At 43.4% G+C, this 27,908-nt stretch overlaps 1 protein-coding gene across 3 annotated transcripts in view; it reads right to left on the bottom strand.

The window, feature by feature from the left end:
• Positions 1-255: 255 nt before the first annotated feature.
• The window catches only part of LOC115772088, a 28,802-nt gene continuing 1,149 nt past the window's right edge, over positions 256-27,908 (bottom strand). The window contains exons 1-10 of one of the 3 annotated variants that reach the window (XM_030718047.1): positions 14,556-15,547; positions 8,708-8,836; positions 8,300-8,571; positions 6,257-6,473; positions 4,990-5,139; positions 4,729-4,872; positions 4,197-4,502; positions 3,582-3,850; positions 3,227-3,518; positions 256-3,136 (exon numbers count right to left, since the gene is read on the bottom strand). In XM_030718047.1, the coding sequence (XP_030573907.1) occupies positions 2,781-3,136; positions 3,227-3,518; positions 3,582-3,850; positions 4,197-4,502; positions 4,729-4,872; positions 4,990-5,139; positions 6,257-6,473; positions 8,300-8,571; positions 8,708-8,836; positions 14,556-14,760 (2,340 nt within the window). In that variant the 5' untranslated portion in view covers positions 14,761-15,547 and the 3' untranslated portion in view covers positions 256-2,780. Of the gene's footprint in view, positions 3,137-3,226; positions 3,519-3,581; positions 3,851-4,196; positions 4,503-4,728; positions 4,873-4,989; positions 5,140-6,256; positions 6,474-8,299; positions 8,572-8,707; positions 8,837-14,555; positions 15,548-27,908 lie in introns of those variants that run through there. The other 2 variants (XM_030718048.1, XM_030718049.1) reach the window with 2 other exon arrangements.

Genomic DNA, 27,908 nt, shown 5'->3' with positions numbered 1-27,908 from the left:
AGATTCGTATAGTTAGTATGATAATCTAGAACAAAGTAATCAACGAAACCAAATATTTTAGGGGATTTGGTTTTGTAAGCCAATGCAATGTTCATGAGCACTGCTGAAATTAAGGCAGATAATTATCTCAAGTACCTTTTTTACCTACCAAAATTATTAACAGCCCGGAATTAAAGTGTTCCGTTTTAGATTTTCCAGTTAATATTTTATTTATGAACTATAAATTGATTTGAAATGAAACATACAAAACGTACAATACATAATTGAAAAAAAAAACTATAGCCAAATTATATTCACAGTTTTAGTTAAAGTAGAAACTTTATTCTATGCTTTGTTTTCAATTAACATTTTCCATATTTATAATCGAGCATTTTTAATTTCATGATGCAGTACCTAAACGTACGATTGGAATTGCAAAATGCCATGGGGTCTTTAATTATACGCCTGTATGTATTTTTAATGAGTTAATTCTACGAATAGTTGTTATATTACCAATTACTCGAACTATTCGCCTAGCCGATAACTGCCTATTCATAATGCATTTCGCAGAGCTCATTTCCTAATTTTTAGCGAAACACGAATATTTTATATACATATATTTAATAACTTCTCTATTGTGAACATACATTAATTGTTATTTGGTAATTGGATAACTCCATTCATATCCTATTCTATTCACGAACCGGGAAGACTGCAACTCACAGCCGACCACAAAGAACCAAAGGAACAAAAACACACCGCATGTAAACAATTTGCTAGTTAGTAAAGTGTGTTTTTGTTTCCGTTCGGGTTCTTTTTGGATGCAACTGTACTTAAATTACGGCCAGCATTTCGATCTATTTGTTTGCTTAATTTGTGCTATTTTCCGGAATGTTTCTTTTTTATACATCTTATGTACACATTTGGCTAATTGGGGGTCGGGTGGCTATTTTAAAACGTGAATTGTAGTACTATCGTATTGTATTTGGGCTATATATATATATATCTATATTGTTCTGATTATTTACACGTTGATTGGATGCACTCCAACTTATATTAAAGAACACACTTATATGCTATTTAGGAAGGCACTTGACATTTGAAACAATAGAGTCAACTTTAACAAAGAGATGAGAACCGACAAGACCAACAAAAACTCAAAATGCTGTAGAACGCATTTTCACATTCACATATATAGCCTGTGCAGATCTGGATCTGCAACGGAAAAGATACAAGTCTATGACTATCTCTTAAAATGTTGTCTGCAGCAGCATTCCCACACACATTCACACAGGCCTAAACTGCAAAGTATATTCAGCTATGTAGGCATTGGTATGAGAAACCTACTCACCTTGGCACGCAGGAGCAATCCATTAACTCGCTGGCCAGACGCTTCCTATACCCCAGGCATAGCTATTCGGGGGCCGGATATTAATTACGTTCATCCATTTAAAGCGCATTAATCCAAAGTACATACCACTGAATTATGCACACACGCGAATCGCTCATACAACAAGTTGTACGCCTGATTCTGATGGCACCTCCTGCAACGTAACCTGTCCGCTATGATAGCCCTCCCAATAAAGCGTTTATGAGCCTCATCGCCCTAATCAACGCACACAAACACACACGCGCATAAGCTATGAACTCTAGGTCACTCTCTCTCCCTCTCCCTCTTCCTCGCTCTCTCTCATTCACATTTATAGGTGCAGACCATTATGAAGATTCCTTTTGGTAGGGAAATGGAAATATCGTGATATTTATGGGGGGTGTATGCGTACACGCACACATCTATAGAGTTATGTACATATATGAGGCTCGCATCTCTTCCCGAAGCTCGGCTCTGACAACCCATTAGTTTTCCCTTTGCCAACGACTTTGGGAATTTTGCTGCTTCGCATCCTTGATGTATGTGAGTGTTTGTTATTCTGAAGCCTGTTGTTGCTGTGTATTCATGGCATCTGTGTTTATATTTATGCGTGCGTTTACATTATTGATAACATTAAATGAGCCTCCCGCAATTTGTTTTCATTTGTCCGCTTAGATCGCATAATTTTATGGCGTAGAGAGTCGTGCCTGGCACTTGTTGTTCCCACTAATGTGTAATTCGTTCCGTTGCCATGAAAACGATTGGGTAATCAAACATTGAGAAAAAAGCAATTAACCCAGATACTATTAAAAAAGGGATGTAAATTAAAAAGGTTGTCGAAGTAAGTGAGCATATGTGAAATCAGGAGGTTATATCATTCACGCACGTGCAGAACTCTGCGCAGACCAACATTTCTATGCTTAGCCTACAAATTATTCTACCCTAACTTTTCTATGCGATTGCACCTTACTGTGAACTGACCTAGGACCTTGCAAGTGCGCGTCCGTTCCATTCATTAGTAATTTACAGTTACAGGAAGCTCGTCCATTTAAATACATTTATGTATACATATATTTTAAAAACAGACATCAGCCATTGTTGCCCAGACTCTGAGAGCCATCTACTCGTTACACACCTGTTGTTGTTTTTGTTCTTGCTGATTCCGATTCTGGCAGGAGGTCTCTGGGCTTAGTTCATTCCCCTGTAAATTTGTATTGTCGTTTATGCTAGAAGTGGCCAAGGGTACTGTTGACCCATTGTTGGCTTGTGGCTAGGGCCTAGCTGCCGGCACATGAGCAGCGTCTGAATGGGAGCCCGTGAGGGACTCTGCCTGAGTACCTGTGACATCCTGTCTGGTATAGCTATGGACGTTAGGGGTGGTCACGTTGATGGCTGTAGTATACACGTGAGGCTCACAGTCCCCCGTGCTTGGTCATCCGTAATAAAACTGCGAGCTCACCGGTAAACCAGTTGATAGAGTACGCGGAGCCGTGCCGTCATAGGACAGCTGAGGATGGAGCATAGCTGTGGTACCGGGCTTTGTGCGGCGCAATGTTGATGTGCCAGGGGCAGGCACATGACTTAGCGATGTCAATGCAAGAGGCGATGTAGTCGGCGGCTGTTGTGTCGGTGGGTGCGCCGGGGAGCCGCTAGCTAAAGAGGAGGGTGGCGTCGGTGTGTTGCTCGGTCTCTGCAGCACGCTCATGGCTTCGGCATTAATGATATAGCCACCGCGAATGGTGGGCGCCGTTGTGTACTGGTTCAGAGATGTAATGGGTAACATGGTGTCTGCAAAAACATGAATCGAAAATGTTGACGAAACGCACCTCATCAAGTCGAAATGACCGGCTGCCAGTTAAAGCTGATTCAGATACTTACTTAAGCCACTGCTGCCGGGCAAAGCTCCACTAGGATCGTTCCCGCCTATTACAATAGCCGGTGCCAAAATGCTCGCCATGGACCCCTGTGCAGCAGGTGCGCTGCCGGCGCTACTTGTAGCTATATAAGTGCTGGGCGATATGCCGATGAGGTCCGGCGACTGCCGTGAACCCATTAAGAGGGGGTTGGGAATCAAGCCGGAGGCAGTGCAAGGTCCGCCAACTGTCGCCAGCTGGCTAGGCGCTAGGCTGGTATACAAGCTGCTGGCAGGCGCGTAAGTGATGTAATTCTGCTGTGTCAGACGACAGATGACAGATGGCATTGGCTTCTGAGTGAGATGAGTTATGCTACCCACCTCGTTCTTTGATACGCTGGGCACTGGTATGGAAGTGGTAAGGTCAATGTCGGCGTCTATCTCAGAAATGGTGTCGTTAAAGCCGCTTGGGATGGTCGTCTCGTCGCCCAGGCCTCCAGCGGTGCCCCCTTTTGTAGATGAATTGGACTGCGTGTCGCTGGCCATACGCCGCTTCTGCAGCACGAGGCGCGTGGTCATAATCAGAATGGAGAAGAGGACACCGACCAATCCGACAATTAAGAGATATAAATAGAGACGCTGCTGGTCGTCTACGAAGAACAACATGGTTATGGAATGGAGTTAGGAAATCTCGTATATAAATATATCAAAGTCATTCGTTGAGCCGGGGATTTGCCTAGCTTAAGTCGAGACCCCATCTTGTTTTTAAATTGAATTTAAGTCAACTTTAAAGCTATTTGTGAATAAGATTTGAAATGCGAAAAATGTCTGCTTCGTCCTCTGTGACAGTGAGTCCGTGTTGGATTACGCCTACATTTCGAGACTGTTTTCCATAAGGCCACCTACTACCAAAGACCCCTGTGGACTGGCGCTGACTTGTGTTTGTCATTATGGCAAATGTAACCTAACGTTCAGGTCAACTTCGTAGAGACTTACCCTCCAGACTTAAGTCGGCGCTGTGTGTCATCACCGGATTGACGCCACTGCCATCCACATCTGAGTCCAGTGAGCCGTTTGTTACGGTGTGAATACCCTCTGGATTGGAGTTCGCAGCGAGACCGCCGCCGCTAGTTCCGTTGCCTGCAACTGTTTTGGTTGTGTTGCTGTATAGCTTGGGAATGGCCTCCGACTCTTTGTAGATGAGCTCATCGTCGTACAGGTCATTGATGTCGCCCTCAAAGTCCTCCATTTCGTCAGCCTCCACCTCTGACTCGTTGCTCTCCTTTAACACTTGCTTCGGCACTATGGAACAAAGACATAGAGCGCCCAAACGAGCAACATAAATCATGCGGCCAAGTCACCGGTAACGGAGGGTCGGACGCCAAGCACCAGGCATCAATCTTGCGCCATGACGCGCGATAGGATGCGATGTGATGGGACGCGATGCGACGCGGCAACAAAGGCGCGCTCTAAATCATTCTGAGTGGCAGGAGCAAACGCCCCTTGATTTTTCCTACGACCTACTTACCGCATGTGTAAACAACCTTCAAATACATTCGCGAGTTTGGCTGGCACGGGGTGCCAAAGGTATTCGCATCAGCGGCCAAGTTGCAGCGCCTTCGTCCATGGCAAATTTGCATCACAGTCTCCGTGGCGAACGAGGCAAGGCATGCTATTAAAGGCCAGAGATAAAACAGACTAGTTGTAGCAGAGTGCGAGGCAAGGATCGCTGCTTGATTGATGCAATCCACAGTTTAGCCACAGGATGGTCATCATCCCCAATACTTACTCTCCTCGCGGACGCCCTGCGGCTGTGGACACTGAATGCTCTCGTATTCCGTGCGCCCAAAGCTTGCACTGTAAACGGCAATCCGCGAGTACGGATTGCATTCCAGCTGTGCGACATCGTTGTGGCAGGCAACCTTGCTGCGAAACTCATCTGCAAAACCAAAGCCAAAAATGTCAACAATTTTCCACAATTTAAAGCACCTCCGTTCATATATAATAAACAACAAATAAAGGCGAAATTTCATTTAATCAAAAGGGATAAATTTTCCTCATTATCCAAAGAAATGCATTTTTCTATTTTGCATCTCCAAGAGTGACGAATCCGATTGGCACGATAATATGATGCTGATTAAGATAATCAATGATTCAGAACTTTGTAATTGGAAGCCAAGAGCTCAATCAGTTGATGCTCTGCCTGTCATTATGGTAACTCTGGCTTTGACAACAAATCTGAATGCCAAATATATGTATGTATATATTCGACAATGCGGCAGAGCTGCAATTTGAACCTCTCCAAGCTCCCGACTCCGGTTCCCAGGGCCATGTGCCGGGCGCTGCGCGGAAACTTAATTTTGTATCGTCGATGTTTTTTCAAGTTATACAAAGCACGTGCAAATGCTATTGCACTGGTACTGCCAACGAGCGATGCTGCTGTTGGCGGCAGTGCTACCGGTTCGCATTCGATACGCTTCCTTGCCCCTGGCAGCTGGCCACGCGTTGGGTGGCCCAAGCCCGCCAACTGCTGTTTAGTAATGCTAACGGACTAGTCGATGCCCGCCCGGTTGCCTCTGCTACCATTCCACCTGAGTGAATTTTTGGAACGCTCAACAACAGCTCGCTAAACTGGCTGTTTGGGTGGCTGGAATGGCAAGACTGGATAGCTGGATGTCTGGATGTCTGGGCCTTTGCCAATCCGTGTGCGCGTGCCTTTGCCTGTGTGTGTCAGTTTTAACAGTATTTGTTCGGCAAAATATCGACACTGTGTGCTCCAGGTCATGCCCTAGGACGAGGACCTTTTTGAAGCACACTTGTACAGCTGGCAGACCCAAACCAATCGAAAAGCCAACGTCCGGATGAAGCCGGCTCTCGTTCAACTCATTCGGTTGGACATTTATGTGTCGATTCCGGCAGTCGGGATTGTTCAGGTCAGTTTGTACTGCCGTTGTGCTTGTAGTGTACGGAATTTGTTAGCCATTTTACGTGTTCTATTGTACGCCCAATAAATCCAACCAAATTAAACAAAATTTGCGCTGCAGCTGCTGACTTACATGGGCGACATTTGTAGGCGACCTCGACGATTTTCCTGCGCTTGGGGCAGGGGTCGTTGCTGATTGCATTGGAGCTGGCCGTACTGCTGTGATAGCTGCTGGTGCCGGATGAATCGCCCACTCCGCTGGCGCCCAGCCCGTAAAACTGTGGGGATCCGTGAAACTTGCAATGCTTTTTCTTCTGGCAGGCCTCCACCACAGTCTGCAGCAAGGAGTACTGTAAGGTAGGAGAACAGAACGAAAAATCAGTTGCAATTTAGTTTTCCAATTTTATTTTTCTTTTTTCCCATACTTGTCGCATTGGTGTGCAAACAGAAGAAGCTGAAAAGTGAACAAGTTCAGGAACTGGGCGGAAATTGTAAACTTTTACAAATTGAAATAAAATATTTGCATTAAATATGTAATTGAAGTGTTTCCAGTTGGGTTTGAATTTATTTTTCCCTTACATATTACTTATGTTTTAGTTCGATATGATAGAACTTGGCAAGAGGATGTGTCTTTCGTCGTAAACAGAGCAATCAGCTTATCAGGAATATTGAGCTATCTTTGAAGCATTATTGAGGCTTGAGTGTCCTTTTAAATCTCATAATATATATTGAAAAGTATAAAAAAGTCCGCTCTTTAAAATGCTGATCCATTTGTTAGACCTATCATATGCATAAAACACGTTGTCCGCCATATGCGTGGCATGTATTCAATCAAGAGCCGCATTGTCTTTAACTATCTGCTTTTGATATCGTTCTACTTTTTCGTGTTTCAGACAACTGACGGACACGTCCAGTTCCAGGCCAGCACACAAATACGGCTAGCTGCGCATATAGCACAACGGCGAGGATATAAACTGTTTATTTTCAAGTTATTTTTCACTATCTTGTGTTGACAGTAGGGGCCGAGGCGAATGAAATGGATGATGAGGGCGACAGGACGGCGGGATGGCGGTACGGCAGGACGGACGGGGGCTAGTCAACTGACAGCAGGTTTAGATTTGCCTGGCAACGTCAACCATTGGACGAGTCCTCACAAAATTTAATAACAACGACAGCGACAGTGACAACAACAACCTGCAGAGCAGCAGCAGAGCACCAGAGAGCGAGAGGGAATTGTGGATAGGGGCAGAAACGGCTAGCGATGAACAACAAAAACAGTTCCTTGAACAATGGCGAGAAATGGAGACAAAAACGATGCGAGAAATTATATGCTGCGGTAGCCATTTTTAGCGCCATGTTGGCGCTGCTGAGCAGAAAGTTTTAGGTTTGCTGCCCGGCCTAATGATGCCCCATGGGACGTGAAGGCATCTTGGCCGGCACAGCGGGTAGGCCGACATGCCAGACAGCACATTGACTTTGCTTGACACAAAGGCAACTTTTGGCCTTCGTCAATGTTTTTGCGAGCATTTCTCAGCGGTTCGCATGTTGTTCATTTTGGCCCTACATGTAGCTCCGACTGTCAGCTTAAACGCACATTAAAACCGAAATGAAATGAAATGTGTTCAACTGTCTCGTATTGTTGTCTATGTTGTTAAATTTGCTTCAAATTTAAATTCATTTCATTCGCCGTCATCCGACATCTTTTGTTTGGGTTCAAAGGATGCCTTCAGATACCGGAAAAGGCAGCTAAATTGTTTAATGAATTGGAAGCGTTATTTGGCATGCGGACAAACGAATTTCCTTATCCCTTTTTAAATGCAACTGGAATTTAAAGTGACATTTTGTTAACTGCTCAACGTTAGCTCAAACAGACTTGTAACAATTTTGTACATCCCGCACAACTTCTTAGCAAATATTGCAAAAAGGGCCAAATTCAAAGAAATTGCTGGAAATACAATCTCAATGGATGTTCTGTTATAATATATTGCAGGTTGCACAACTCAAGGCTCAAGAATGAATGAATTTAAAACTGTTTTATGTTTCCTTAAATTCGTTTTGTGGTTTAGCACGCCCATCTATTCCCCGATCTCTTTTTTTTTTTTTTGTTATTCTCAAGTCAGGCTTTCCATGTTCACATACGCCTTTGTAAAACACCCTTAAAATGGTGTCTACTTACCTGAAGAGCATTTGGCCACATGCAGTTTTCAGAAGAGCTGTCGCTTTTTTGAGCATTGTCCGCTGAAGATTCGGTAATGGTTCCTCCTGGTCCACTGGTGCTAGTAGGAACTTCAACAGCAATGGCATATCCGCCGTTCACATAGCGGTTGGCGGGCACTTTTTGCGAGGTGGAGCCAAAAATGGAGCCCCGCAGCAAGTGTTTTGCTTTTCCGCGAATCTCGGGCTTTACAGTGCCAGAGATGGGACACAACTCCTCAATGCTGTAGCCATCTGTACAAGCAAAAGGAACATAAAGCACGAAATGACAGACGTGTTAAGAATAAATAGCCCGAGGATGGCCCTCCAGAGGCAGAGAAAGACAGAGAGAGAGAGAGAGAGTAGAATTGGGTGAGATCCCAACACTTACCTTTCGCCACAAACTTGTTGTACTGGGCAAATTCGATTGAAATGCTGGTGCCGCGCGGGCAAGCAATTACCACCTGATCCGTATCACAGGCCGCCTTCTGATATGTGCGCAGTGTGGCCGATAAAAGAGCTGTTGGTGCATGGAGATATTTCAGTTGTTTCAATTGCGAAATGTCCATTGGTATTCAGAAATATGCATAAAAAAAGAAGAATATAATTAAAATAATTGAATATGATAATAGTTATTCATAATTTAATTAATATATTTTATATGTGAAAGGAATGCCAACACTCATTTGTGCATACTCTGATAGGGTTAATAAATTTAATTAAACCTGCACGATATCAACTTAAATAAAATTCCTACGGAATAGCACAGCCGCATCTCTTGCTCCACTCTAGTCCTTGGAATTTATGATGTTATGCTACAGTTGCATGCTTTCCTAAAGTTGTGGCCAAGTCTTATATTTTTTAACAGACTAAATTGAATCAGGCAGCTTGTTGGCTTTCAGTATTTCTCGCTGTATTTAATAAGAATTCCACGGGGAGGCCAGATGAGACGATTTGACTAGAGTCCATGCGGTGAGCTCTCGCCTCAATCACCTGAGCTAACAAGAGTCGACGCAGCGAGGAAAAACACTGAAAAGCCCGCGCGCTGTTGTTTCCACAAAATGGTGGCAGCCAAACGCTGGCGAACGCCTTCAAATAGCTCAGCTCAGGCTGATTCCTAGGCATGGCTGGAGCGTGGCGTTAAAAATGCGTTTCCGCACTTCAAGCAAGGCGCCAAGTGCACATTTTCAGCGCGCCACAGTTTCGCCGCTTCCCCTTGGGAGGTGCATGCCAAATTATACAAAATTCTTGGTAAATATTTTCGCTGGTTCGCTTCTGTTGTTTATGCCTTTGCCTAAAGCTACAACTTACTTCTGGCTGCGGTGCTACTATATGTGTATTTATGATAATAAATATATAAATGAATTTTTATACTATATACGAACAATGGCCGGCATAGGCCATTTATATGGATGTGGCCTTTCAATTAGTTTGCTGCTATGAATCAATTTCCAACAATTTGCCAGAACGTTCAAAGGAAAAACTAATTGAAAAGGTCTATCTATTATCAGCTGAGCAATTTAAATACCAAAACAGTTGCCGCGCGGTTTATATAAGTATGGTTAAACAGGGGGAAGGGTTTGGTTGGGTCTCGGGCATAAAATATAATTTAGCCGTTACCGTTCATTTCTCGCTTGGCATTTTATCACTAATGAGTTTGGGGAGCTGGGCGTGCGAATTGGTTTTGTTTTTGATGACTGCCCATGGCAGGGGCGTGTCAGCCAGCACGAGAAGGATGCGGCTGCGGATGTGGATGAAAAAAGACACTGAGATTGAGGATATTGCAGCCCAATGCGGGTGACTACCAACTGCCGACTACCGACTGCCAACCACCGAATGGCGACTGATTTATATTGCAAGCCATAAATTATATTTAAATGGTGCGTTTTCGCTTCTGGCAACACGAGCTCCCAGCGTAGCTCGTAATTATTTCTACATGGTATATATAGTAAATATATATATATATGTATAATCACGGACTGACCGTTGACTGGCCCTTGGCCAAATGGCAGGGCACCGCCCAGTGACAATATATTTCAAGTCTATGGTTTGACCGCCCATTCGCCTATCGGGCGGATGCAAGTGGACCACATCTGTTGACCGGATAGCTACTTGTACCAACTGCCAACTCAAGATGGATTGCATCTTTTTCTCACAGTACGCGCAAGTTATCTACTTTGTTTTTTTTTAATATGCATACATGAATATTAAATTAAATAATTCTTAGGTTATTCGCATACATGTTTTTTTATTTCTAACGCTTTTCAAGCACGCGTCCTGCTGTTCATATCTCTGATATTGCACACTTGAGCCAGCTGGCGGCACATTAAATTAATTGTTATGACTTTACAGCTGGGGAAACGCTGGTCTAGTGGAAACTTCCAAATGGTTCCGCTAGTCCTTGACTCAATGTGTTGGACGCTGCCGGTCGGAAACGAAAGTCTCTGAACTTTTTATTGGTGCCATTTGACTTCGGCAATCGAATCACTTTGGTATGGAGCGAATCCAAATAAAAGTTCGCTTTGCGCTCGGCCATAAAATCCTGAATCTCCGCCTGCCTGCCTGCCTGTCTACACAATGCAGCATCGAAAAAGTTTACCTTTTAAAGTGAGAGTATATTCAGCGTGTTGCTTAAATTGAAAATACAATAAAAAAAAAGGGAGCAAAAGTCCCTTTGACCTTGCGGTCTGCCAAGGCACAGTCATCGTACATGTATATATCTACTATATAGTAACCTATATACTCCCGTCTCCATTTGCTGGCCAGTAGTTGAATGATGCCGCACTTTTGAGGCGGTTGTATGAAACTTTTTATTTGATTCGAAATTGAAAGCGCTCCAGACAGATGCCGGTAGCTGGCACTCTTAAAGGCCGACCGTTTTATGAGCCTGCCGGTGTTGGGGAGTGTAGTGATGGAAAACTGTCGGGCATGAAATTTGTTTTGAGCACCGACATTACTTTCCCAACTTCTTAAGTAAATATGTGTGTGTGTGTGTGTGCATGTGCGTGTGCGTATTGTATCCACATGTGCACCGCATCGTTTTGCAGACTTATGAATAATTTAAATATATGGGCTCCCGTCTCACTCCTGCCCACAAGCCCAAAAGTACAATTTTGCAAACTGAATGCTTGGTTGAAAGAAGATTACGATTGAATATTTATATAATGTATATTCTTATTTATGTGTCAGCACATTGAATAAAATCTATTCAGCAATGTCGCTCAAAGCAAATGCAGGTGCCAAGCAAAGGACATTACCTTTTGTCACTAATAAACTCGAACTCCAATGGGTTGTGGGCTTTAAAGGAAGCCTGACATGAGGGTTCTGAAATAAACCGGGTCTGGTTGCCAAATGTACTTAATCGACAAATTTAATATTGACATAATAAACTGGGTCGTCGACCGTTTAGCCTACATATGACATCAAGTGAGAAAATGTAAAAAATAAATACTTTTGCCCTTTCGTGACTAATGATGCCAAGCCCGAATTCTATTTTTTTGCCCAGGCACACACTGTACCCAAAAATATTCATAAAAGGCTAAAAAGAATTACGAGAGAGAGGGGTGATATTTTTGACACACATAAGCATTTTAGAACTGGGCTTAGTAATCAAATTCGCCAGAGGCTTAAGCAAATATTTTATGATGAACCCCTTTTAACTCAATGATCAGCTTATTTACTTCAGAGTCAAGTGTTGCTTCCCCTAATCGCTGAGCTCTTTTTCAGAGACAGATTACCCACTATGTCTTTTATGCTAGTAAATTTCAATGCAAATTTACGATGCAACGTAAGGGTCTGAAGTTGGCTTAACATACGAACGCATGTGTCTACTGCATATTACAGTAAATTCTAGCTTCCGAAGGAAGAGATACTTATATGATGTATGTATGCTCGCATGCAAGGACTCCATCGCAGAATATTGCAATCGACAATTTGTTTTACTTTTGACGACTCCCAAATCTCAGTGGAGCTCCTTGCGCCGGCAGCCGCTACGTTCTCTTAGCCTCAATTTAGCTGTCAGTACTGTTTGCTAGACGCTGTAGGAATCCCCTGGGCTCACACTGTCGAAGTCTAAGTCGCAGCTTTGGGACAACGAATTCTCGATTGAATGCTTTGGAAGCCAACGGGATTCAGTGTAGGGCACAAAAAAAAACAACAAGAAGAAGCAACTGTCATCGGGAGTTGCCGAGTCAATGGCCCAGAAGAAATTGATTTGTTTTGATTTATTCCCATGTACTTGGTAGCTCCAGCTCCAGCTCCAGCTCTGGCCCGGGCCAGAACTCGCACTCATCTGTCCGTGCTTGGCACTTGCAGCTTTGATGTTGCCGTTGTCCTTTTTGTTGTTTGTCTCTTTCTGATGCTCATGCAAAATTGTGTTGATTTCTTTATGGGGCTGCCAGTGGTTGTGTTCGTTCCACAGCGCCGCTGCTGGTAGCTACCATATTTTATTGTCCCATTTGACTTGCTTAATAAATGGGAATTCGCCAGTGTCGATACTATTGAACAAAACCCTGGGGCCGAATTGGCGTTGCGGCCTGCTTGTCCTGTGGTCCCAAACCAATAAAACTTGATATGTATCTGCTATGGCTGGCGCCCAGTCAGTTCTGTATGCTGTACAAATAAATCTAATTAAATGAAATTTAATATGGCTCATCCATATTTGGAAAGACCAAATGATATCGATTGTGAAACAGTTTCGGGCCATAAAAGGCTAAATGAGCCTAATAACCAAAACGAAAACAAGCTCTGAACCCTAATAACAACAATGACTGTGGAGAAAACTAGTCTCATTGCTGAAAGAAAACAGCCTAAATAAATAAAAGGATATTCATGTCCAGCGTTTGTGCTCTTGCTAGTACTAAATTTGACTCTCAAATGCAATTGTTGGCTGTAAAATATCATTGCGTCCATGTCTGAGGTATGATGATGCTTGTAAATTCGGAGCTCAGCGGAAATAAGTCATTCATAAAGTGAACGGAAAACAAAAGCAAGACAAAAGTGAAATGAATAAAAGTATATTGTTAAATGTAGACATAATATTTTCCCTTTTCGCTGACGTTGGCATTGTTTTCATCTCGGATTTTGTAGTGGACCCCGGTATAATCCAGAGGAAACAAAGGTTTATGACATTTTACGAGCTTTTTTAATACTTTGTGAAAACTTTGCACATTTCCATCCGTCCGCTGGCTATCCATCTTTAAGCTCAGCAGCTCGACGGAAACGAAAACAAAAATTTATGAACCTGTTTTGTCATATATGGACGGCTAACCGGCTAAAGGCCTGGCTGGACAGCTGGCTGCGACCCTGGACATGAAATCCAGAGGAATAAGCAAGTAATACATACATCCAGATATATGTATAAGTACATGTGCATGCCCATACATAAATACCTACATATATGCTTATTTAACTCGCTTTTCGCATTGTTGTCAACTCTGAAATGGCTGGAATACAACAGATTTCACTCACGTCACCAGCGGGGCGTGTGGTTTTTGGACGCACTGCGTCAAGTTATAAAGTTTCATGTTTTTGTTTTTGTTTTCTTTTTTGTGTCCCTCTACACATCAGCGACAAGTGATGGAACTTTGGGTGTGATGTTTCTGTGAAATTCTCCGGACAGACATTACTTTGCGTAATTGAGAGCATAAATATTATGAGCTCGCGCTGAGCGTTAGCTCTATCTGATGGGCAATGAAATATTTGCTCATGCGGCGCATTTGTAGGCACTTTAGCTGAAGCTGGGCACCGGAATAGAATTACCTTTGAAGAGTTGCTTCTAACACACAGAATTTTTAAATCTCAAGCCTTAAATATGCAAGACAGTCGAAATCTAGAGGATATACATGGTAGATGCTCGCGAGCATTTACATTCAGTTGGCATGTGCTTACGCAGTATGTAAATGAAAAGATTTAAGGACCTTAGGGAAATGACAGTTATATTTGTGGCAGAAGCCAGTTGGCAGGCAGGCAGGCAGGCAGGCAGGAGAGCTAAGTAAATGGGACAGGATATTGCGACATGTTATCTTTATCCCAGAGTTGTTTCGCATTTGTAAAATTTTATTAACATAATAAATGGAATATCATGCTGCGCTATTTGCTGCTCCAGCTCAACATTTTGCTCACGTCATCCTGAGCCAATTTACTTGTTGTATTCATAACAAGTCCTTAAATGGCGCAAGGATGCTTAATTAACATATGATTAGATTTGATTGGGTTTGACTTAACCAACTGTGGCTTACCCAAGGGATCAATACGAAATATTATTTCGCCTTCAGCGCGGGCCGCACTCAGTGCGCACAGAAAGGACAGCATTAAACACTTGGCCTGCGTGTAATCCATTATCCTGCGAGCTGAGCTGAAGCTCCAGTTGCCGCCGGCTGGCTTGGCTTTGGCTTTCGCCTTGGCTTTGGTTTTGGCTCCTATGCGAGGGGCGTTAACCGGCATTCACCATCGGCATTACAGGCGCTGCTGCCACTCGGCCAAACTGCACACGCACTTGCTGCCGCACCGCGAACGGAGAGTTGCACGAACGGAGCTTAGCATGGACTTTTCTTTTGGATTGTGTACCGATCGGCAGTTGCACAAGCTTCTATTATTGATTTATCTCAGTCCTTTCGAACGGATGCCAGTTGTATTCGATTTGCTGTGCCGTCGGCGTTTTCCGGTTAGCTGTCCCTTTCACTGGTTGGGGTTTCGTTCGGATGCGCTTTCCGTTTGATTTGTTAGCACTTTGTTTTCACATTTGTTGCTTGCGTTGCAGGAAGTGCGCGAATTTCACAATTTTTCTGTTGCGCCACAAAAAGAACGATTTTGCATTTATTATCAACTCGGTGCGAGTTGCCTACCAGCCCCAAAATGTCGATCAATAAAATGCACACACACACACACACACGCACACACACAACTCAGCTCGCCCCCTCGCTGGCCGTGTAGGTAATCAAATTGAATGACCAGAGCCTGAGAGCCAATCATCGCCCCGGACAACCATCGTTCGCAGCCTGGTAACGATCCTGCCTGGCCGTAATGTTTGGAATGCGCGCTGAATCGATGCAGTTGCCACTTCACCGATAACAACAATGCACTGTTTATATGACCGGTCCCACGCAACACTATGCAGCACATCAAGCCCATCAAAATGCGGCAATGTGCATGTGTGGGCGTCTCCGTGTCCTCGGGTGTGCCCTCTCATACATATGCAAATCGGAGACCCAAAAATAAACCGAAAATTAACAAACACGAAATTCACGATTTTCGCACTGCCGCAGGCGACGATGAATGCAATTTTTTCACATTTAAATTTCATTTGATTTCTTTGGAATTGCCAATGAAACAAAAGCCACATTGATTGGCCGCCACCACCCAGTGTCACGTTTCGTCGCACGTGGCACAGCATATGCCAATCGCAGGGACATTAACAGATCGCTTAAAGCCCGATTCAACGCTTGCTGCAATTACAAAGAACAATTGGTCAGCGGCCCAAAGCGTGCCTCAGTAATCCGATTGCTTAAATGCCCAACTAGCATATCATTTGCACAGGACGCAGGAAGCAGGATGCAGGACGCAGGGCGCAGAGCGCGGGGCGTGGCTGGGGTGGTGGGCGCTGCGAATCCATCATGCAGCACATTTGCCAACAATTAATTGTGATTCCGACGGCAGCGAATACGCAGCAGAACTTTTAATTAAAATTGTGTTTGACAGGCAAAGCGAAATTGCCGCCACGCTTAGATGAGGACCGGGGAAAAGGATAACATTTGCAACATACAACACGATTGTTCACATACGTACGTAGTTTGAACATATTTCACTTCATTTGGGCTCAACCAATGAAATGCTTAATAAATGTCTCATGTATGTCAAGTGCTTAACCCCCATGCCCCGCAACGCCTGCGGATAAGTATTTGCAATTCAGATTACCACTTACACACAGAGCGAGAGAGAGGGAGAGAGAAACTAATTTGATAAGCAAACAGCATTAAATGACGCTTGCTTTTCATTCAGCAACTGTATCAAGTGCACATTTAAGGATACGCGTCAAATACCAACTGTAAACTTAATCAATTTTCACAATTCTAAAGGGTTTCTAATGACAACACACACCCACACACCCACACACGCCCACATATGTGTGTGTTTATGTCATTCGTGCTCATTAGTGAATGACAGTTAGTTGACGGAATGACAGCCTGCCGGAGGATTCTAGCAATTATGCTCCCATCTTCCGATTGAAACTCGGGGGCGCCTTCAACTTGGCCAACTGACAACGGGCTGGCAGCTGTATTCGGGTAACGCAAATCAAAATCCGAGACTTGGGCATGGATGGGCAGCAACTGTTTTTGGCATTTGTTATATTCCGTTATTCAATTATCATATTTGGACAGTGCCCCGACAGTGTGGGCAGGTCGGTGGAGAGGAACTTGCTGCGCACTCGACATTTGATTAATGATGCGAGCCAAGCCAAAGTTTTTCTCCTCCACTTCAGAGTGTGCGTGCCAGGAAGTGCGCGCGTGTGTATGTGTGTGTGCGTGTGTGCGTAGTGTGGTGTGTTTGTGGGTGGTTGGGTGCCAAGATAAACTGCACATAATCACACTCGCATTACATGCACCACACACACACACACACACACACACACACATACACACGTACGTACGTACAGTTTGTGTTACAATTTTACCACTGTCATTTAGCACAATAGGAAATGAGGCCGAGATGGGCTTGTGAGCCTGTGGGCCGTGGCCCAGTGGCCCGTGTGGTCACAGAAATGGCTTTATTTCAGCTAAAAGTGGCGACAAAATTGAAATAAAGCGACGCAAAAATAAACGAAGCGGCAAACCGCCCACCACTCTCAAACACACACACACACACAGAAGTGGGAGCTTGGGACTGGGGCAGGCCACTTGGGAGTCGAGTTGCTAACCGGGCTGGGACCAAGCAGCACCGGCTTAACGTTCGCTAATCATGGCCAAGAGCGCAACCTGACAATTTCTTGTTAATTTCGCATATTTGTGGCGGCTTTTTCTAGTTGCACGTCACAGTCGGTGGGTTGGTGTGTTGGTGGGTGGGCTGCTCGTTGCTGGTTGGTGGTGCTGCCTGTGTGCATTTTAAGTGCTCCGCCTCGTTGGGTTTTAAGCATTCTTTTTGCCGTTGCGCTGCTTTTTTTTTTGGTTTTTTAATGCTCATTTAAATTTTTTCAGTTGGCCGCAAAAATGCGAAACACACGCGCACTCAAAGGAATAGCTCACATTTGGCCACGTTAAAAGCACGTGCAAATTTTGGCTCCGACCACGAGGATGCGCACGCCCCGCCTACCGCTGCTGCGGACCCCGTTACCGAGACGTAGCTGAAGACAAGTGCGGAATGTGCCAGCTCTGGCCCAGTCGCTGTTTGCAGGAATCACGCGCTTGGCACGTCCGTTGCGTTTGACTGTCCACGAAGAACTGACTGCCATTCGGCCACGTAGCCGCATCGGGATGCCCGAATCCGAGCGAGCCGCTTCGTTGGCATCCGGCTCGACCCGAACTGCTGCCACCGGGAAATACTCTCTTCGAGCCAGGTCGCACAACAGAGTCAGAGACAAGGCAGAGCATTCGAAGAGAGCGCTGCGCTGGACTATGACAATGACTACGGTCATGTTTAGTGGGGCTGACGAACTACGGATCTGGGTCAGTGTGCCCTTTTCTTCAATCCCCTCACCCTTCCGCCTCCAAAGAGCAGCAGCCCTAGGTACAACGTGTGGCAGTGCCAGGCGGCGCGCCGCCAAGAGTTTTTGGTCTGCGAGCCGCATTTAATCGAATGTAACGTTTACAGTCAACTTAACACATTGATTTAGCCTATCGTAGGTAAATTAGTGGCCAACTGCCAGCAGCCCCCACCCCTCGTCAGCCTATCTAAATCGTTCTGCAGCCCTGTGCACGTGTGTGTGTGCGTGTCACTGGATAAAGCTACGGTTGTGGCTCGGCTGTGCGTGCGGCTGGGTGATTATGGCTGCTGCTCAGATTGGCCTCATAATTCGCTTCCAAATCGTTTTTATCACTTATCCCACATATACGCAGACATATATATATATAAATATGTGTGTGTATGTGTGTGTACCTTTCGATTGGGCAAGGACACGTCAAGGCAAGACACAACCACTTGTTGCTGGCGCTTTCATGCGAAGGTGAGGTACAAATATGCACAATATGTGTGCTCATATGCGTACATAGACTTAAGATTGTGCATTTATAACAATTTGATGTCAAAGTATTATCCTTCCGTTGTGTTAATGTACATATACATACACATTTACATATACATATGCACTTGCGCCCGCAGGCTAAGCAGAGCTATCTAGGCATAGAAAGGGACCTTTAGGTGTAGAGACAGCTAATGATTTATTTATTTATTTATCAATATAACTCATAATCAAATGACATTCTTAATTACTTTTGCTTAAACGATTAAAGAGTTGTTATCGCTCGAATAGTCCATTAAGGTATTCAGCTTTTGATTTTAAACTCTTATGCTATCCATATTTCTGCATACATATTCTGCATACCAACACTTGTACTTGAGGGCTTCCTTTTGGAAAATGTATTTATTTATGGGGCTTTCGTATTTGGTTTTCCATCAGCTGCAGCAAGGTAAATAAGCGTCTGCATGGCAAGCAAGTAGGCCAAGCTGCCAATCCGTAAACATCAAGGTGTTTAAGTAATATAATAATTGTTATGAGTATATGTATGCATATGCATGGGAGTACGTATGTCAACACCAACTAATTTATTGGGCCAACAACCGTTGGCCAAATTAACAATCTGGCTACTGCGGCTGGGGGTGATAATGAAATATTTGATTTGTACTCTTGTGCAACGAGCTATTTCATTATTTAAATGCAGGACACACACACACACACACACACACACATGCACAGTATTAACACGATAAACAAATAGATAAAGTAAATATTACACAAATGGAATACTATAAACTAAAATCAATTCAACCAACTGCACAAAAGTTGCAGCAGCAAGTGCTTAAAGTAGTCTGAGGCTAGTTTTTCCCCCCCTTAACATGGAAATAATAATGAAAATTAAAATGAAAACTGAGCACTGCACTTGCATAAAGCGTGCACATTTTATAAAGCTTCGTCATGATAGATAGCTCACGCCGCAACGCAGGAGAGCGCGTTATATTCTTTGTTCGTGCTTTGCGTTTTGGCAGCTCTTTAGACAGTCATTTTTTGTCCCCTAGACAAATGCAACACCAGCATCAGCATCAGCATCAGCATCATATAAACAGGACAAGCACAACAATAAAGTCGCGGCTACTTCTCGCCGAGGAGAGCTCGAATTTTGATGCTTTGAGCTTGCTCAATAAATTAAAGAACTCACTTTTGGCCCAACAATTCCCACAATATGACCGCAATTTATGTTGAAAGGCAGCAGTGCTCATAACTCATACGAGATCTTCACCGAACCTCTTCGTCCTTTTGGGCGACTGACCTAGGATTCGGATCCCAAACTGATGCAAATAAATATCAACTCAGGCTATTCATGATTGATTTTAATTGCATGCGACATTCACTTCTTGTGCTTAGGTTAAGAATATTAAAAGAAATTTTTTAAAATATAAAAACTACTTGAATTAAGCATTCTGGTTACACATAAATGTGCTGAAAGAGCAACAAAACATTTATATTTAAATATATTCCGACTATGCTTCTCCTTTGAATTCAAGTAAGGCCTATTTACAATCTCTTATTGGAACTCAGACACATCCGTCTGCTGATCCAACACACATAATTGACTAGGCACAGGACTGCCTCGCACTGTTCCAGCTGCAACGTATCTGTTCAGCCATCGTATAGAAAGTTCTTGAAACTGTTTTTCTCAAATCCAGTCTATCTCTATCTTTGTAACGCTCTCTAGCTCTATCTCTATCCCTATCTCTATCTCTATCTCTATATCTACCTCTTTCTCGGTCTATATATCTATCTCTATCTATATTTCCATATCTATCCTTATTAATGTCTCTATATTTTCCGCTATCTCTATCCCTATTCCATTCTCTACATCGATTTCTATCTAATTCTCTTTTTCTATCTCCATCTCTATCTCCATCTCTATCTATATTTATATCTCTTTCTCCATCGCATTTCCCCTAAAATTGTGATATAACTATGACATTACTCCGCCGAAATATTGTTAATTTTCTACACGTGCATTCGCTGGCCAAAGTTGGCTGCTGCAAGGGGTTTGATGGCCTCTTCATGCATTAACTGTCAAGTGGCCGGATGAGAGAGTGGCTGCCAAGGATGCATATGTTGACCGCTGGCCGTTGGCGGCTGACGGTTGGCGGTTGGCCATGGCGCTGGCGGGAATCGCTTAGGAATGCACACTGGCCAACCGCAGTTGCCGGGTAGTTTTCGCAGCGAGGACATCGGCAACTGTCACGCATATTTAAGCTGTCATTCGAGCAGCCGTGTGGCGGGTGCCAGCCCGTGTGGACACGGCACAGGTGGAGGCCACTCTGAGTTGCTTAGCTGAGTGATGCACAGCCATCCGGCAGCTGCTCACATTATTTGCTTCCCGCCTTTCATTGTGTGGCACGATTACGTTGCACAGGCACAAATCTGGCTTTGACTTTTAACCAGCCGCAAGGTCGGTGTTTACCAAATCCGAATACGAACTCAATTATCAGATTTCAAACCACGGTCAAGGCTGTGCGTAATGTGCTTCTTGTGGATGTATGAGAGGAGAGCAACGAGATATTTATTAGCCAAGCTCATAACCTTTATCCCAAGCAATCAAATGACAAAACAATTTACAGGCACCTTGCAAAAAATATGGAGAACAAATTTCTAGTGTTGAAAAATCAACAAAAATAAAGTAAGTCAAGACATGCATGGACAAGAAATATGAGTGGAGCGTGTCTGGCGCTAGAATCCACTTCCAAAAATGTTGGGCTTCCAATAGGATAAATGAAAAAAACTGCTTGTCCCAAACGTAGCAAACTTTTGGTGTGGAGCCCCGTTTGTTAGATGTGGAGCAAAAATAGTTAAGTGTGAAGTTAAAATGGTTGCTAACTCGGAATCCTGGTATACAATACTGGGAATAGTTATTCACTTACATATTGAACGAAAAACATGTATACAACTCTCTTACGTTTTACAACACTTAACTAACATGTCCGAAGTATGCACCCGCTTATTGTTTGTTATACTGATAAATTAGAAATGTTAGTGTGTCACAAGAGTCATGCTATTTTGTCCATATCACATATTGAATAGTGGAATACTCAAGTAACTCACTCTACGTCATTCACGTTTTCTACCAAATGGATTGTGTACTCGCTTGTGTCATTGTTCTATTTGCAAACTGGTATACTGACTAGGCTTCGAAGTCATGTTATTTTCTAGTAGGATACGTACGTAACCAACAATGCCATAAGTGTTTAAGACCAAATGGTTGGTGTACCCGTTTATATATTTTATATATGCGAACTTTATACTTATTGTGTTACGAATTTGCTTTAAACATATATAGAATAGTGGTATACGTACGTAAACATTTTATACGAAAGGGCTTATTTTTCTACTTGCGAACTGGTATACTTAGTTTGTTTCAAAAATGAAACTTAAACCTGTTATACAAAATGGATTGTGTACCCGCTTATTATTAAATATGCGAACTGGTATACCGTATAACTTATAACATATGTAGAATAGTGGTATATGTATGCAACTTACATTGCCCCATACAGGTGTTATAACAAATGGCTTGTGTACCCGCTTATTGTTAAATATGCGTACTGGTATGCTGTGTTATTTATAACATATTTAGATTAGTGGGTATACGTATGTAACTTACAATGTCACATACTCGTGTTATACCAAATGGATTGTGTACCCGCTTATTGTTATATATGCGGACTGGTGTGTTGTTTTATTTATGCCATATAATTAATAATGGTATACGCTCGTATAACAAATTGAATAAGAACTGCGCCACGTACCACATATGTATGAAATTGTAGTACTTTACGTACGTAGCACAGTTTATAGTACGAGGTATGATTATTTTAGAACTAAGTGTTATACACAACTGTTATAAGATTTATATATGTATGCTCTACGTTATGTGGCTACATATAACAGATAAAGGGACATGTTATAAAGACAGGCAGAAGGTATCATAAAACGAAACTTATATTTATAGCAAAATTTTAACACAAGCCATCACAACAATAGAGCAGTTCAGTTTCAAGCAATACGCTTGTCCCAAAGCTAAAGAAAGCAGTTCAATTTGAAAACTCAAATATAACATGATTGGTAAAAGAATTAATATTATATATATTCAATTCAGGTAAGTTAAATTACCTCTCCAAGGCAATCAGAATCAATGCCATTAACCTCGCAAGTAGGCGCAAACAGACCCATTTGCCCCTGACAATTAATCCCTTTATGTGGCCACGCCACTGTGGAATTATGCTAAGGATTTATTGTTGCATTTATACAGCGTGTTATTTACCTACATACGTATTGGCGGAGAGCCCGCCTCGGGGATGATGCTCATAAAGTGAGGCATACACGTTTACGTCTCTTCTACAGCACCTGAACTCGAGAAGTTATTATTGCAGCCAGGCGGAAAATTGCTTCTTTCTCCGCGTGCGAAATGCTTACACGTTCGTACCGAGCGGCTTGGCAGTGGGTCTCTCAGCGCTGTGCGCCGCACATCTACACACTCACACACACACACACACACACACACACACACACACACGCATGCATCAGTTGAATTCACCTGGCAGAAAAGTCGTCGCCCGCATTGTACGGGAACTTCAGTGCCTGATTGCCGCTAATGAGCGTCAAATTGAAATTCCTGCTTTGGGCGCGGTTAGCCTAGTGCGGCTACAGTACCGAGAGGTATCATCGATTTCACACCAGCGCACACACACACACGCAAACACGCACACACACACACACACGCACACAGACAATGCCTGGTGTGTGTGTTGAATGTGTGTGTTGAATGTGTGCCCGAGTGTTGCTGCTCTGAAGTCTAGTAAATAAAATTTGGCGAAGGGCCATCATAATCCAGTCGGATGCTTGCCAATGGCTGTTTAAAATTCCGCATGCAGCTCATTTTGATCCGCCGCGCTTCGCCTTAAAGATCCCCTTCCTCCCACTTAGTCTCGTGCCGGGTATATTAAAATGCGAGGCGGCGGCTCGAAGAGTTCCTGCAAAACGGAAGCGAGCAGCCGCTCACACTATGCTATGTGGGTATCAATATGACTAGCACACGTATCTACACACACACTCACACACACATGCTGTGATACATTGAGAAACTTTTGCTATGCAGTCTACTATAAAGGGGCTTCCGTGCGTCCGCTGCCCGCTTAACCGGAATGTAAGTGCTGGCATCCAGAGGGGGGCCGGGGGCGGGAAGTAGTTTTTATGCATGTGCCCAACTTTCAGTGTGTGACAGTGAAGACGACAGGATGTGTCGAACAGGACTCACTAAGTCACCTACAGTCAGAGCCGCAGACACACGAAGCTACAAACTTTTACGAAATTTGTTTGCACATATTCTAGATATATTTGAAGAATAAGTTTGCAGGGCACGCAACAGTAGCTGGTGACGGAACAGAAGCCACTGGCCACAAGTCACAATTAAAACTAGCCTGATGGCCAAAGGCTGTCAGGCCAAAGACAAGTGTGAATACATGTATCCCAACAGGATATAAAAGAGAAATAACATTGGTTTCCGAATTACAATTACAAGACTCAACTATTGCTGATCAATTTTCCACACATACGCAAAGAACGACTAACAGATCGTTTGCCCATTCGACCTCAATCTGTAAAGCTATGCGGGGCGTGGCAAGACATGGGTTCAGTCAGTTCCTGGGATCAGATCCGGCGGGCTCGCATGATTCATGGGAAAGCGCCTGTCAAAATGTGCTGTAATTGCAGGGGAGAAACATTTGTTTGTTTTTACTGTAGGTCGTTTTCCATTTGAAACTAATATTTTAATGTTGCATAGAAATGACAATAAAATTGAAAAACGTGTTGCGGCTAGAAAAACAACAAAGCCTCACAAGGCACTTCCAAATATATCTAGAGGTCGCGGGGGCCGTTGACAGCGTGGTGCGGCAATACTAGAGGGGAAATAAAATGCCGTCTATAAATAGACTTTCGAGAATTAACGTCAGGCCCATCAGTTCCAATCGTTGTTCTAAAGTGCAACAGGTGTGCGGCTTAGGTCGCACAAGGGGACCATGCATATACATTCTCTTAAGGGCAGGCGATGAATGGGGGCAACGAACTGATAAATCAGCATGTGCGAGTCTGAGTAAGGTCCAGACAGCACATCAATTGACCACCCACACTCCAAGCAGTCTGGGCCATCGATTGCATTTCAGTCCCTGTGTATATATGTATGCCGCCAAGTGGGTTCCAATTGTTGGTTCTCTTGATCTGCTCAAGACAGCGGCCATTCAATGTCTTAACTGAGCTACTTCTTGGCAATATAGTGACTGCATAATTCTAAGAACGCAGTAGGGACTTAAGTATTATGCTTTGCATGTAAATCGGCCCAGCCAAGCGGCGTCTGACGAGAGCCCGCCATAGGCGCCACTTGGGGAACGGACACGGCTCGGCATGCCAGGCACGTTTGGGTGCGCCAAATAAATTTGAAATTTTTCATTAGACCAACAACAACAACAACAACAGCAACAGGCAAAACAACAATAACATTGTAATAGGGTAGTACACAAAGAAATCAACTCAAGATTGCGCCTCCTTTTGAACTTGGGTAATTAACACGACTTCAAAACAAAGCAACAAATTATGCGACATCGATGGACACTGTGCTGGAAGCTCTAGAAGCTGGTCTAAGTACTATCCCCCAAAAGAAATATCCTTTTCAGTACATGCTAACAACTCACTGCCGACCTGAGTTACCTGCCTTAACTGGAAATCTATTCCAGCTTGAGTATATTGAGTTCTGCATGCCACAGACTTCAGCTGAACCTGGCTTGCTTTATTTGCAGCTGCATATTTGAAGCTGCCTGCATGTAATTCTAAACGAGTTATTTCTGTGCAAGCAAAAATTGCTTACTAAAAATGAAATATCAAGGTATTAAATGAGCAAAAATAGCAACATTTACCAATAATAATAATCAAAGAATTTAATGCCAGTAAAATAAAAGCTGTTAGATTAAAAACTATATAAGGCAACATGTTTCCGTCTTCCTAAGCTTAAGATATTGTGCATTCTTCTGGTGAGACTTAACAAGCGTCCGCATATGTCTATACATATACAAAAAATATTTAAAAATGATACAATGCAACATCTTTCTGTCTTCCTAAGCCAACTTTGCTGCCTAAAATGGGCGTATGTGTGTGCCAGCTGTCTGGCGAGACCTAACTAACTAACTATTTTGTTGTCTTCAGCCAGAAATGATGCACTTCTTTAACTGTTCAGCCCGTTCAACGTATTGCAAACAGCAAGAATGCATTCATAACATCTGGCTTAATTGAAGTGTATGCTGTTTTCATTTGATTCTACTCCAAGTTGCACCATAATTACTGTAGCTTAGCACCGGCTTGGCACTCTCTTATCACAATTTGCTGGCAGTCGGACAAAGGGAGCGCCATGGCACGGACTTGTCGTGAGCTTGAGTGTGTGCTCTTCATGGGAATCGCTAGACCAAAGTTAAATTTGTTTGCCTTTGGCATGTGGAGCTTGATGCGTACGAGCATGGGGATTCCCCATGCACACACACATCTCGAGACGCGCTTCCGAGGCATTTCGGCGGCATATCCTTAATAATTTGGGGCGACGGCGTCAACTCTGTCGTCTGTCGTCTGTTTTTATTGCCGCGTATATTGCCGCTCATAACTTTTTAATGCGGACGTTTGCCCTCTGCAAACAAGTGCCGCTCTGATGCCTGCCAAAAACTTCTTTCGCATTGCCAAACGGATCCCCAACCACACACACACACACAAACATTCCCAGCATTCATGTGCCATAAGCATGCGTATTTATTCAGCGGATTCGAGCGATTCTCTGCGGCCTCTCATTGCAGGATACACGCACTTTGCTTTGCATGTGTGTGTGTGTGTGCGTGTGTGTGAGTGTGCGTGTGTGTGAGTGTGTGCAGCTGCTACCTTGTCGCTGTCACTAGGCTTATCTTGGGTAAATGCCACCGCAAGCAGCAATCAAAAGCGCATTTCTCCCCGTAATTGCGAGTGTTAAGTTCATTATCTTATACTTATTAAATTTGACCTCAATGTCAAACCCATCACGCAGCACACACACATTAGCTTAACTGTTAATACTAAGTACACATAAAGCTCATTTGATATCAAGTCCTTCTCATCAGGCGCAGTATCAAATTTTGTTCGCATATAATTGCCAATTGCAATAGCAATAGATAATGAATGATGCCAAACCATTTGAATTGCCAAAAATAATATTAATTTGATCAATTTCCACAGCCCGAAATGCGGACAGCTAATATAACCTTTGAAATAAGTTTCGGACAGGTTGGCAAACAAAAAGCTTGCATATAAACGCGCTTCCCAAATTTTGTACACCTTCGGGTAGAATTGCCCAAGCCCCATTTTAGCTTACATGATATAAAGTTTTTACAGTAAAAAATTCAATTTCCCAGCTCTTATGGTTCGGCTTCTACATAGCTTAGTCAGTCAGACAGACGAGAGAAGCTTCATAGCTTCATTGTTATATGTGTATAGATATTGCTTCGGATGATTAATTCATTTTAATTAAAATATTGAAGGTTTGACATTCGATTATGTCACCAGATGTTGTGCCTATCAAAATGCGCATACTTGTTTAAAATGCACCCACATCACTTGCCATACACAAGGGAATGTGAAGACTCGTGCTGCGCTCCCCTTTGGCGTAAAAGTCTACATTTTGCTGAGTTTTTTGTCGTCGTGAAAGTAAGAAATCAAATTCCGGAAAACAAATTCACAGAATTATAAACAGATGCCACAGCGTCACCAACCAAAATAATTTCTGGCATTTGCATATTGCGATTATCTGAAAAGGACATGCGCCTGTTGCGCCTCTGTGCCTCTCCCCAAATTCAGATTAAAAGTAGGCACACAGTTTTTTTTATTCTTCTTTTACTTTATGGCGTAGACTCCCTACTGACAATACCAGAGACAAAGGCAGCAGCAACACACGCGGCACGTACATGTCAAAAAACGTTTTGGAAGCCATCAATCTCAAGGCACAACAACGACAGATGACAATCAGCGAGCAGCGAGGTGAAAGCAGAGAGAAAGGAACGAAAAAGGCAACTTCTCCGATTGATTATCGCATCAAGTTGTTGGCATGTTAGCGAAGAAACATCAAAGTTTCTCCCTCCCCCCACCCGTCGATGACATGTGATGCTACATAAGTCCGAGCCTTGAGCAGCGTAATTCCCTTCGGAGCATTTTTATGGCTCTCCACATAAAACTTCTGCGTTATACTAAAAACAAACAGAGTGTAAAACAAGTAAGTGGAGATATCTCGTCACGGAGATCCCTTGCAGCCAGAATTAAATTGATACAACAACATTTAGGCATATTATTCGGA

Source organism: Drosophila novamexicana, unplaced genomic scaffold, assembly GCF_003285875.2.
Source record: "Drosophila novamexicana strain 15010-1031.04,08,12 unplaced genomic scaffold, DnovRS2.1 tig00000108-arrow-pilon, whole genome shotgun sequence".
Taxonomy (NCBI): domain Eukaryota; kingdom Metazoa; phylum Arthropoda; class Insecta; order Diptera; family Drosophilidae; genus Drosophila; species Drosophila novamexicana.
The sequence above is the reverse complement of the archived record's forward strand: the minus strand, read 5'-3'. Positions and strand labels throughout refer to the sequence as shown.